This window comes from Cyphellophora attinorum (assembly GCF_001299255.1).
Source record: "Cyphellophora attinorum strain CBS 131958 chromosome Unknown Contig11, whole genome shotgun sequence".
In the NCBI taxonomy this organism is placed as follows: domain Eukaryota; kingdom Fungi; phylum Ascomycota; class Eurotiomycetes; order Chaetothyriales; family Cyphellophoraceae; genus Cyphellophora; species Cyphellophora attinorum.
In genome coordinates this window covers 556,455-568,919 of record NW_017253239.1, presented here as the reverse complement: position 1 = coordinate 568,919, position 12,465 = coordinate 556,455, and the positions used below count along the sequence as shown (strand labels likewise).

The window sequence follows — 12,465 nt, the reverse complement described above, 5'->3', positions numbered from 1 at the left end:
AGCCGATGGTGGGAATCTCAGACTGGCGGCTCTCAAGGCGATGGCCCGCGAGTCAGAAGATCTAAGCGCGAATCGAAGTATATGGGCCTTTCCACTACGCTCATAGGCTCGATGGCAGAGGTGAACAATACGCCAACACAAATTCCTCCCTCTGCAGGCATGATGAGCCAAGACGAATATCCGCAAGAGAAGGTGGATCCGGCTTCTTTTGGCTTCTACGATGAGGAGCGAAACCCGAGTCGCGACAGTGCTACCTGGGCGCCTACTCCTGGATTGATGGACATCTCGAGATTCATCACCTTGCCTCCGCCATACCCTCGACACTATCCAGCCGTAAACAACGCACATCCTCAACTTGCTGACTATCGACTAGCTGTACGCAGTCTATCAGACTTAAGCGAGATTAGGAGTCGCAAAACTCGGCAGCAGCTAGGAACAGAAGCGCTGCGCAACGAACACGGCTCGAGGGTTGCAGAAGGTCGAAAAGCGTTCAAGAGCAACATACAATCGCAGATTGCAGACGGCTCGATCACCTACGCCGAAGCTGCTGAAGCCGAAGAAGCGCTACGTCACGATGAATTCTCTGCCGAGAAGGACACCCTGCAAGCCGAGTTTTCCATGTTGCAAGACGTAGTAATAAATCCCCTTCACGACCTCCTCAATGACAGACTGGTGAAGCTAAACACTTCAATCGCCGAGTTGACCTCCAAGATCACGTCCGACGCCCAAGAACACAATCCCGACCGAGCCCAACAAGAGGGCGACGACACCCCCGAGCTCCTCGAATATCTCACCCAGCTCAAATGGCTCTTCGAGACCCGCGAAACGGTTCAAAAGGAAATCTTCGAACTCCTTACCCTGCGAAATGACAAGTACAAAGACATTGTCGTCCTTCCGTACCACCAAGCCAACAATCTCGACAAAGTCCGCGAAACGGAAGCATTCTTCGCTCGAGACAACCACGACCGATACCAGACCGCCTGCGCCGAATCGCTGCAACGCCACCAGCAGCTTTACGATATTGTCGAAGATAACGTCCGGCGTGGAGTGGAGTTGCAGAGCTCTGCATTCTGGGACATTGCGCCAAATCTGCTCGAGCTAATCCACAAGCTTTCCGAATATGGTGACGTGCAGAACTGGGACCAGTTGCAGATACCTGAGGGCGAGTATCTTGAGAATCCGACCTACTACCAATTCCCACAACAATATCTATACACACTCCTCGATCATGCTGAAAAGAGCACCTACCAGTTCATTGAAGGGCAAGTGAATCTTCATTGTCTGCTCCACGAGGTGAAGACGGCGAGGCTGTTGGCTGAGTGCCGTAAGGCCGAGACGGGTGTCGGGCAGTCGGCTCATAGCGACTGGGATGAGTATAGGCGGAAGCAGGAAGGCGTTTTGACAAGTGAGCTGAAGCAAAAGGTGGCGATCATTGAGGAGCAGTGGGCAGAGGCGCTTGGGAGTGTGTTGGGCGGGACGAAGGAGAGGGTTAGAGATTATTTGATGGTGCAGGGAGGGTGGGACGATGTTGATGCTGGAGACTGACGGGGTGGTGGGTTGGAACTGGAACGAGTGCATGGGTACACATGTGACAGGTACACCCTGGAGACGGTGCTCGCTAAGAGGACACACTTATGTATGACGGGCAAAGGAGGTGGTGACGAGATACGAAAGATACCCCGACAGATAAAGTATCCGAGTATGAGAACGAAAGCGACTTCGACTCATGCTGTGAAAACGGCCACACTGGAACCCTGCGGTAAATTCGTCTGGCAAGTGCTCTCACGAACCTCGATCGTGGTCCTTGGATGGCTACGCCAGGGAGGGCGCTGCAGGATGGAAATTGTTTGGTTGACGGATTGGCAGTTTTGAGATGAGCGTTACTTGAGCGTTACTGGTAGGTCAGATCGTAGGAACCATTGATCGTGGATGTCCTCGGCCAGGGAGGGTGCTGTACTATCGAGATTTCGTCCTGCGTATACCGCAAGCAAGACTTACCTAGGTATTTCACGATCAAGTCATTTTGTTCTGACGCTCAACTCACGCTGCTTTGACGATCAAGCCATCTCCTATTGACGCTCAACTCATGAATTCTGCCTTCGAAGGCGCGTCACTTCTACGTCTAGTGCTACATCCTAAGAATATCTTCAGACATTATATTGGTGTCAACCGGTCTGGAGAGGCCCAATATAAATGCAGGTGTGGGAGGTCTTTCAACTCCGCAACTCTCGTCCAAGGGACATCACGTCTTTATGACTCCGAAAGGCAGCCTGTCCGGTATCTCAGCTTCATCGGCGCAATCTCGATACTGACGCCTCATACTTGATATGGTAGTGCCTTTAGGAATATAGGAATGAAGCCGGAACGTTTGCCGTTGACACGGGCCGAGGACAGCTCGATCAAGTAGAATAAATGACAAAATGACGCAATCACCTTAGGCGGCCACAGCGTGTATGACGACAGGATTTTTTCACTGCACGACCCCACGATTGACAGCCCGCTCCAGACTGCGAGCCAATCCGCTAATGCAGGGACGGGTAAATCGATGATAATTTTGGCCGACAAATAATTCGAACTACCTGGCAGGAGCACACCAGTACACGAGCAGGACATCTAGGACAAGCACGTTCTGACTCAATATTGGCGTACAAAAGTCAACGCCTGGTCCTACTCGTCTGCTTCCCATCGATCTTCTCATACATTCAACATGGACGGTCTCAAAGCAGCATTCGCGAAGGCAAAGGCCGAGAAACGGAGTGCCCTCGTGGGCTACTGGACTCATGGATATCCTACCATTGAGGAGACCCCAGACATCATGCTGGGCATGCAGCGGGGCGGTGTTGGTCGGTCCCTCCTCTCGGATCTCTAGAAAACATGTTGACGTCTCCCAGATGTCATAGAGCTTGGTCTCGCCTTCACAGATCCCATCGCAGATGGTCCTACGATACAGAAGTCGAACAATGTCGCACTTCAGAACGGCGCCACTATCACAAACGCCCTTGAGCAGGTCACGATTGCCAAGTCGCGAGGGCTCACAGTGCCGGTGGTGTTCATGGGCTACTTCAACCCAGTAATGCGGTACGGTGAAGATCGGCTACTGAGAGATTGCAAGAGTGTGGGTGTCAATGGCTTCATCATGGTTGACTTGCCACCCGAGGAGGCAGTTCGGTTTCGAGACAATTGCACAAAGGCTGGTCTTTCATACATCCCCCTCATTGCGCCGGCGACGTCAGAGAAGCGGATGAAGCTGCTGTGCAAGATTGCAGATTCCTTCATATATGTTGTCTCGAGAATGGGTGTCACAGGAGCAACGGGCACGCTCAACACCAAGCTACCAGAGCTGCTCGAGCGCGTACACCAGTATTCTGGCGGCGTCCCAGCGGCAGTCGGCTTCGGCGTCAGCACAAGAGACCACTTCTTGTCATTATCAGCTATCACAGAAGGTGTGGTCATCGGCTCACAGATCGTCATCACTATTGGAGAGAACCCCGGCAATGCCTCGAAAGCCGTCGAAGACTACTGCAGTCAGATCACAGGCCGCAAGATCGGCGACGCCAACCCCTCTAACGGCAACACCAGAGAAGTTGGCATAGTCGAGATCATGGATGGAGCCAAGGAGCCAAACGAGAAAACCGTCAACGGGCTCAACGGCCACCACGTTACAGTCGACGAAGTCGTCACAGACGCCGACCGTTCCGGCCCAGGCCTCGCAGACCAACTTGACGCCCTCAACTCAACCACCAACGGCACGGAACCCAAACCCGAAGCCATTCCCGCCCAATTCGGCCAATTCGGCGGCCAGTACGTCCCCGAGTCCCTCATGGATTGTCTCGCCGAGCTCGAAGATGGCTTCCAGGCCGCCAAAGCCGATCCTAAATTCTGGGAAGAATATCGCTCATATTACCCCTACATGGGCCGCCCCTCGAATCTCCACCTTGCCGAGCGACTCTCCGAAGCCGCCGGCGGCGGTGCCAACATCTGGCTGAAGCGCGAAGATCTCAACCACACGGGCTCGCACAAGATCAACAACGCCCTTGGCCAGATCCTCCTCGCCCGCCGACTCGGCAAGACGCGCATCATAGCTGAAACAGGCGCTGGTCAGCACGGCGTCGCCACCGCCACTGTCTGTGCCAAATTCGGAATGGAATGCACCATCTATATGGGTGCCGAGGACGTCCGCCGGCAAGCTCTGAACGTCTTCCGCATCAAGCTCCTCGGCGCCAAAGTCGTGGCTGTCGAAGCCGGCAGCCGCACTCTACGCGACGCCGTCAACGAAGCCCTTCGCGCGTGGGTCGTGGATCTAGACACAACGCACTACATCATTGGCAGCGCCATCGGTCCCCACCCCTTCCCCACCATTGTCCGGACCTTCCAGTCTGTCATCGGCAACGAGACGAAAGAACAAATGAAGCAGCTCACTGGCCGCTTGCCAGACGCCGTTATTGCTTGCGTCGGCGGCGGGTCCAACGCAGTCGGCATGTTCTACCCCTTCTCCTCCGACCCCAGCGTCAAGCTCCTGGGCGTCGAAGCCGGCGGCCACGGTGTTGAGTCAGGCAAACACTCCGCCACGCTGTCCGGCGGCTCAGTCGGCGTCCTTCACGGTGTGCGCACGTACGTTTTACAGAACGAGCACGGCCAGATCCAGGATACGCACTCCGTCTCCGCTGGGCTGGACTACCCCGGGGTGGGCCCTGAGCTGTCGAGCTGGAAGGACTCGGACAGAGCGAAGTTCGTCAATGCTACAGATGCGCAGGCGTTCAGGGGTTTCCGCACGTTGAGCGAGACCGAGGGGATCATCCCGGCACTGGAGACGAGCCATGCTATCTGGGGAGCTATGGAACTGAGTAAGACGATCGGCAAGGATGGGGACAGGAAGCGGGATATCGTCGTATGCTTGAGCGGGAGGGGGGACAAGGATGTGCAGAGTGTTGCGGATGAATTGCCTGTCTTAGGTCCGGAGATTGGATGGGATCTGAGGTTTTGAGGTCTAACGGGATGGGTCATACAGAGCCCGCCCTGGCCAGGATATTTGTACTTTAGCATTCATACAATCTGACGCTCAAATGAGGCTCATCTGAAGCTTGTCGATTTGTTCAGCAGGACCAGTCCAGACCATCAGCGCCCTCCCTGGATAGGAAACTGACATTCGACCGTCTATACAGCCGGACCATCAGCGCCGTACTTGGCCTGGAAATCAATATTCGACCGTCTACACAGCTGGACCATCAGCGCCGTACCTGGCCTGGAAATCAATATTCGACCGTCTACACAGCTGGACCATCAGCGCCCTCCCTGGCCAGGAAATTGAGGTTCAACCGCCTATACAACCTGACGGTCAAATGAGGCTCATCTGAAGCTTGTCGATTTCATCAGCGGAACCACTCTGACCATCAGCGCCCTCCTTGGCTAGGAGAACTGCGAGATCAGTAATACATCCTTGTACCATCAGCGACCTCCCCAGCTGGGAAGCAACGATAGCATATTTGTCGGGACCGTGACCGATCCTCCATGAGTACGATGACCCACAAGTGCATATTGAGCAGCTTCAACGAGCCATCCAGAGGCCAACCTACCAGGGAGATTCAGTCTCCTTTGATTTGAAGCATCCGGACATTTGTCTTCCCTGTGAATCATTGAAGCCTGCTCGTGGTGTCCCTTGCCTCTTTGATTGTGCTTTTCTCTTGCCCTGCTTTCTCTCATCACAGGTCACTTGGTGAGAGCAAGAGCATCTCAGCATATCACGTGATACATATCTTTATACACGCTAGTCCTCTCCTGCTTAGCGCCTTGGCTGTGGAAAGCCTTCTTGCTTCCACCCTTCTGACCGCGATCAATCCTTCCTGCACCCATGCGCACTTTCATTATCAGACTCAAATCGCATCAATCGACATCGCGCGTACCCAGATAACATCTCAGTACTGCGCACGAGCAGTCCTGAGAGCAATCATCACTTCCACAACCTTTCGCATCGCCTTCGCTTCCGCGTGTCATCTCGAACTCGAGTAAGCTTGAAAAGTCGTTGAAATTCGACCTTCCGCATGGCGGACATCCAGAACATTCTCGCTGCGCTTGCAGCTCAACGCCAGAATGGGACACCATCACAAGCACCACCAGGAGCTCCACCAGCTGTTCCAGGTGCCGGCTACCCTCCACCTCCACAATACGCTGCGCCACCAGGTGCTGCCGCCTATGGACTACCACAACCAATCAACTCCGGAAGTGTAGATCTCGCTAGTCTGAATCCCGTCAACAGCGGACAGGTCAACTTCAATGATGCGCTCGCAAAGGCCCGTGAATCGTACGATCCGAATCGACCTGGCTCACGCAACAATGATCCTCGAGCTGCTAGCCGCACCTATCGTCGCTCTCGCTCTCCGTCTCGCTCACCTCCTCGTGTGCGTGATGAGTACCGTGACAACTTCAATCCATACCGTGATGAGAGAAGAGGCGGCAATGATAGAGGCTTCCGTGATCGATCGTACTCCCCAGGTCGTGGTGGCAGCGGTGGTCGTGCTGGTGGCCACTATTCTCCAGCTGCTGGATTCCAAGGCCCTCGCTCACCTGGTCGTGACAGTGCCAACGATGACTCTGAGACCCTGCCCGTGGAGAAAAGTCTTGTTGGTCTTATCATCGGTCGTGCTGGTGAGAACCTGCGCCGTGTCGAGAACACTACCGGAGCTCGAGTTCAATTCATGGATGGTCCTGAAACCGCAGGTAGTCAGCGCCACTGCAAGATCTCTGGAACACGTTCTGCCCGTGCCGCTGCAAAAGCTGAAATCTTCCGTGCTATTGAAGACAACGAGGCCGGCGGCAAAGCCGGAGGAGGCCGTGCACCTGACCGCAGTCGAGGTGGTGCAGGTCGTCCTTCAGCTGGTGGCGCAGGCATGATGAGTGCTACTGCAGTCGCGGCTGCGGTCGCTGGAGGTACAAAAGATGGCAATAGCTTGCAGATCCTCGTTCCCGATCGCACCGTGGGTCTCATCATCGGTCGTGGAGGTGAGACGATCAAAGATCTTCAAGACCGTAGCGGCTGCCACGTCAACATCACCGCTGAGGCTCAGAGCGTCAATGGCATGCGCCCAGTCAACCTCATTGGCAGCCCTCAGTCCCAAGCCCATGCGAAAGACCTCATCATGGAGATCGTCGAGAGTGACCAGAAAGGTATCAGTGTCAAGGAGTTGCGCAACCGTGGTCGCGAATCAAATCAAGACTCTGGAGAGAAGATCAACGACAGCATCATGGTTCCTGGCGACTCTGTTGGCATGATCATCGGCAAAGGCGGCGAAACCATCCGCGACATGCAGAACTCTACTGGCTGCAAGATCAACGTCTCTCCGCCTAGTGGTCGTGATGTCGAGCGTGAGATCGGCCTGATCGGTACCCGTCATGCTGTTGAGGCTGCAAAGCGCGCTATTCTTGCTAAGGTCGATGCTGCTGAGGCTCGGGGTCGAGGTGGCGGTGGTGGCGGTGGCGGGCGTGAGAGTCGTGGTGACTATGCCAACCCCAACCCTTATCCTGGTCAATCCGCATACCCCGCTGCTGCAGCTGCCCCTGCTCAGCAAGCTCCTGCCGCTGGTGGTGAAGATCCCTATGCTGCTTATGGTGGCTACCAGAACTACGCTGCTATGTGGTATGCTGCTGTCGCTGCTCAGCAGCAGGCTCAGGGCCAACAGCCTGGCGAGCAGCGTTGAGGTGTTCTGTGAGCATCATCACGCCGGACAAATTCTACTTTGATGAAGGCCATCGCTGCGCTCCACAACGTCCCGAGCGCCGAAGCAGATTTTCATGGTTCATCGCTCTCGCAGGCCGATTCAGAGATCGCATCGGCGCAGCGCATGTCTAGCACTACAGCGCTCTACACCACGGCCTCCTCGCCAGACCTCACGCTAGTCGTTTCATGTCAGGACAGCGAGACTTGGCTGCTAGATCGGAATCATTGGCTAGGCTTGAGCAGATTTTGACCTCGCATGCGGGTGAAAGCGATATGCACACAGCATAACAACAGGGTTTCTATGGAAGGAGTGACAGCTACAACGTGTTCAGAGTATGGCAGGCTTCTGCGCTCCGATGCAACCATGCGGAAACAACCGACGACGGAAGGCATGTTTGGTGGCGCCATAGGGCCGCCTGGCGATGCATAGGGAACTTGCGAAAGGCACAGGAGTGAGCAAGGCCGCTGACATTATGGAAAGATGTACATAAATCCGGCATCTGCATCAAAGGCTGCATCTGGGTATCATGGTCAGCTGGAGCGCAGATCATGTGTAATGCAGTCCGAGCATTCGCAGGTAGTCGCTCCAATTAACCCATTCACAGTGTTTCGTTCCTTCCGCTTTGCATGCCTGTTTTGTCGTAATCGCGTAGTCTCCCGTCGATAAGTTTGCGTACTGACTCATTCCGTACCCACGATATGTATCTGCCTAATGGGGCGGCCTTCATCGCACCTTCCTACACTTGAAGTCGATGTTGTCACTGCAGGCGCGCTTCGCCGTGCTCTGAAATGAAGCTCGAACTTACCTCACCTTCAACCCACCACTTGCTTCAACATGTCCACGTACATTCACTCATCGCCCCTCGAATCATGCACCCAGTAGTATACACAGTGAATGCGTCCAGATCGAGTCATTTTCGCGTCTGCCTAGATCTTCACTGTCGAGGAACGAGGTTATATAAGTCGTTCTCTTCTCCCTTGACTTCTTACTTTCTTCCTTCCCTCCAGGGAATGAGCTCGGCATTCCGCTAGGCTGATGCCATGTCAAGATAGCATAGACTGCTATCCGATGGGGCGATGTTTATGATTGATCGTAGCTATAGACTGACTGTGTTTGCATCATGTACATTGACATGAAGTCAGAGCCGCATGCGCATGAAGTGCGCCGTGTGGCGGCTGTGCCTGATTGGCTGCAAATCTCGCTAAGGTCCGTCAGCCACGTTCCAACTTCCAAGATTTCGGATCAGCGCCACTTCTAATGCGACCTCGCTGTCGCAAAACCATCTGTTCTTTCTTGTAGACACGGCAAAAGTATCGTTGTGCGCGTCCATCGTGCCTCGTCGCCAACATGGTCATTCCGTCAGGCCTTCATCTAGACAAATTTTAGGTAGTGCGGATTTACAGCTGCGCTGCCTCCCAACAGATCGAAGCCTCGACGGAATGACCATGGTCGTGTGAAGTGGACGCGCCCGGAGCCTTCTGGACCAAAGGACGGCATTTATCAGATCGCGAAGCCTACGGAAGTTTCTTTATCGGTTCTACGACGATGGGGATCTTTTGTTTCAATTTCAAGCGCGATTTGGAGGTGGTTGGCTGGAAGCTCTTGCCTGCTCGCTGTTTCATTCTTGGCTCGGCGCCTAAGCAAGAGTGCATTCACGGTCTACCACACGACAGTGAGCTGGACGACGATACTGCCGCAGGCTCGTCCATGGTATATGGAACTCAATCTCGAATACCAGATGCCGTGCGACGGGCTCTCGCTGGCGCCCTGCCGGTGGCGGAAGATGGATGTCTGTTTGGAATGCGGTAAGCTTCGCCCATTTCCTGGTTATTCACATTTTATTGTCCGTTCGCCCAGCTATTGTCATTGTCATTGTCAACGGCCTCAACAGCCTTATTGTTCCTGTTCTATCCTCTACCATTTCCTTTGTCATTGCCACGATTCTCCTTTGTTGCCTCGTTCGTTCTTTCATTTCTTTATCGACGTCGATCGTTGCGTTGCATTGCATGGTCTTCGAGAACACCCTCTGTTCGTTCCTGCAGCCTTGACGGCCTTATTGCCTTTCGCGACAGCCACATACAATCGCGACCACAGAAGCTTACTGCTACTACACAGATAATTCCCTGACATCCGCTTCTCGCCATGTCTGGCCACCCTTTGCCTCCGTCTATGCCTGCCGGCAGTCATGAGATGCGAGAATACTACTCCAAACAAGACCCACCTCGGTTACATCCACACACTGCACCCTCCGAAACACCCTACCTTGGTCTCCGAGCCCGACTTTCGCAAGTCTGGATCAACCGATGGACCATCCTCATCCTACTTGTTCTTGCACGAACCCTGCTCGCTATCCAGGGTATTAACGACCATATCGCCTCGGCGAAGAGAGAGGCCCTATCTGCTTGCTCCGATGTTGAAGCCATGGGCTCTGCTATGGCTTCAATGCCTCATTACATGTCTACTGGAGTCAATCGGCTTACTGCTGCTGGAATCAACAAATCTGTCAATGGACTGATGTCAATGTCGACGCTAAGTGTGACGGCAGTGGAGGAAATAGTGGTGTTTGTAATCGGCATGATGACAAACACTTACCTCTGCCTGATCACTTTTGCTGTGACTGGAAGTCTGCGATCTGCCATTGGCGTTGTTGATGGCGCTCAAAAGGACATCAACAATCTTGGTGGAAAGATTGGTGGAGAGATTGGCGATGCCATGAAAGGCTTCACGGATGCCTACAATGCCGCCACGAAAGTATTGAGTGGTAGCATTATTGGACCCACCATCAACCTCCCGAAGATCCCAGACATCACAAAGTCGACGGACCAGCTCAAGAACTTCAAGCTGCCACCCGAGCTTACTGCTGATCTGCAGAAGCTCAACAGTTCTCTGCCGTCTTTCGCCCAAGTCAAGAACGTCACCGAATCTGTCATCAGACTACCTTTTGAGGAAGTCAAGAAGGTCATCGACCAGAACCTCGGCACCTACAAGTTCAATGATTCTTTGCTACCTGTCCCTCCGAAGGAGCTAATGACTTTCTGCTCTGACGATGAAGGCATCGAGGACTTCTTCAACAAGCTCAGCGCGATGGCCAGCCTTGCACAGAAGATCTTCATCGGTGTACTCGTCGTGGCTGCTATACTCGCGATGGTTCCCATGGCGATGCGCGAGATTCGAAGATGGCGACATCAGCAAGAGCGCAGCCGCTTGGTTGGAGACGGAGCGACAGACTCTATGGACGTCGTCTACCTTGTCTCCCGACCATATACCTCATCTGCCGGCCTCAAACTTGCTGGTGTCCCCGCTGAGCCAGAGATGATCAGGACTGCGACCCGTGGCCAAAATCTGACGCGCTGGGCTGTAGCCTACGCGACCACGGATGCGGCCCTTTTCGTCCTCTGTCTCGCTATTGCAGGTCTCTTCTCCTGCCTCTGCCAGTATATCCTACTGCAGGCCATCAAAGGCAAAGTCCCCGAGCTGTCGAACCAGGTTGGCGCTTTCGCTGACAAAGTCGTCGCACAACTAACCAACGCCTCGGACCAATGGCAGATTGCTACCAATGCTGCCATCCGGACTGCCAGCGACGACATCAACAACGACATGCTCGGGTGGGTGGGTACCGCGACCGAAGCTGTGAACAACACGATCAATGTGTTTGTTGACGAGACGAATAAAGTCCTTGACACAGCATTCGGCAAGACTCCTCTCCGCGACCCCATTCAGGAAGTTCTGAACTGCCTGATTCTGCTCAAGGTTCAAGGCATCCAGAAAGCCATGACCTGGGTCCACGACAACGCGCACATCAACTTCCCAACTCTGCCAAACGACACTTTCTCCGTTGGAGCGTTGGCTAGCCTGTCAGGCGACAACGACCAGTCCTTCCTAGCTGAGCCAAACGACAAAGCGTCAGACAAGATCACTGGCGCTGTGGACCGTGTTGTCAGCTTCTTCGAAAGTGGAATTCGTACCGAAGCAGTCATTGCATCTGTCATTCTGGCGCTCTACGTCTTCGTCTGTCTCTGCGGGATCGGCGCTGCATTCTACCGCGCTCGATTCAATAAGTTCAAGACCAGAGGCGAAGGTGGTGGTCTGTCCGCTTCTAGCGGATCGACAACCGACTTTCGAAGCGACGATCAGGATCGCTTTGTGAATGACAATCAGACCCCGGCGCCAGCCACTGAGAAGCGCCAGTCTCAGTTTCACAATGATCCTGCGCCGGAGTACGAGCCTGCTGCAGTGGCGAAAGCGCCACTGTCGAGGCACAGCCCCGATGAGCACCATTATGCGGACTCTAAGAATCCCTTCGAAGACCCCAGCAGTAGCAATGAGAAGAATGGCGGCTTCATCTGAAGCAAACACATGAATTACGACATCTAGTCGAAGACAAGTGAACAATAATTGGAAAGCAAAGCACAAAATCACACAATCTACCTCTCTGCATGGAATGTTGAACCATATCTGGAAATCTACGCGATTCCAGGAGCGAACGCAAGCAACATATCTGCGATCGAGTTGATGGTATCCCTTTTGATACCCAAACAATACCGAAAATCGGAAGTTACTCGTTGCAGGCTTAAGGTCAGCGACGTGTTTATGTCGAAGTGTTGAATGCTCTGTGTGAGAGCAGAGAACCGAGGGACTAGAGTTCCTTCCCTTGTCCCTTCTTCCGGCGCACTGGAGTCGATTCCTTCTCGGAGGGGTTGACTAGCGTCCCTTATCCCCCGACCTTTCAACGGCCCTCGTCCCCTCGAGTTGC

General features: G+C 54.0%; 3 protein-coding genes across 3 annotated transcripts; all 3 read left to right on the top strand.

Annotated features, from left to right (window-relative positions):
* Positions 1-2,707: 2,707 nt before the first annotated feature.
* On the top strand, positions 2,708-4,984 carry AB675_10746 (Tryptophan synthase; the record flags this gene model as incomplete). Its single annotated transcript, XM_018139537.1, has 2 exons — positions 2,708-2,843; positions 2,892-4,984. The coding sequence occupies 2 exons, from the start codon at positions 2,708-2,710 to the stop codon at positions 4,982-4,984; spliced, it is 2,229 nt and encodes a 742-aa protein (XP_018000589.1).
* A 1,054-nt stretch (positions 4,985-6,038) lies between these two features.
* On the top strand, positions 6,039-7,691 carry AB675_10745 (Far upstream element-binding protein 1; the record flags this gene model as incomplete). Its single annotated transcript, XM_018139536.1, has 1 exon — positions 6,039-7,691. The coding sequence occupies one exon, from the start codon at positions 6,039-6,041 to the stop codon at positions 7,689-7,691; it is 1,653 nt and encodes a 550-aa protein (XP_018000627.1).
* Positions 7,692-9,854: 2,163 nt separating this feature from the next.
* Positions 9,855-12,059, top strand: AB675_10744 (Plasma membrane fusion protein prm1; the record flags this gene model as incomplete). The annotated part of the gene is made up of 1 exon (XM_018139535.1): positions 9,855-12,059. One exon carries the CDS (start codon positions 9,855-9,857, stop codon positions 12,057-12,059), a length of 2,205 nt encoding a protein of 734 aa, XP_018000678.1.
* Between the last annotated feature and the right edge of the window lie 406 nt (positions 12,060-12,465).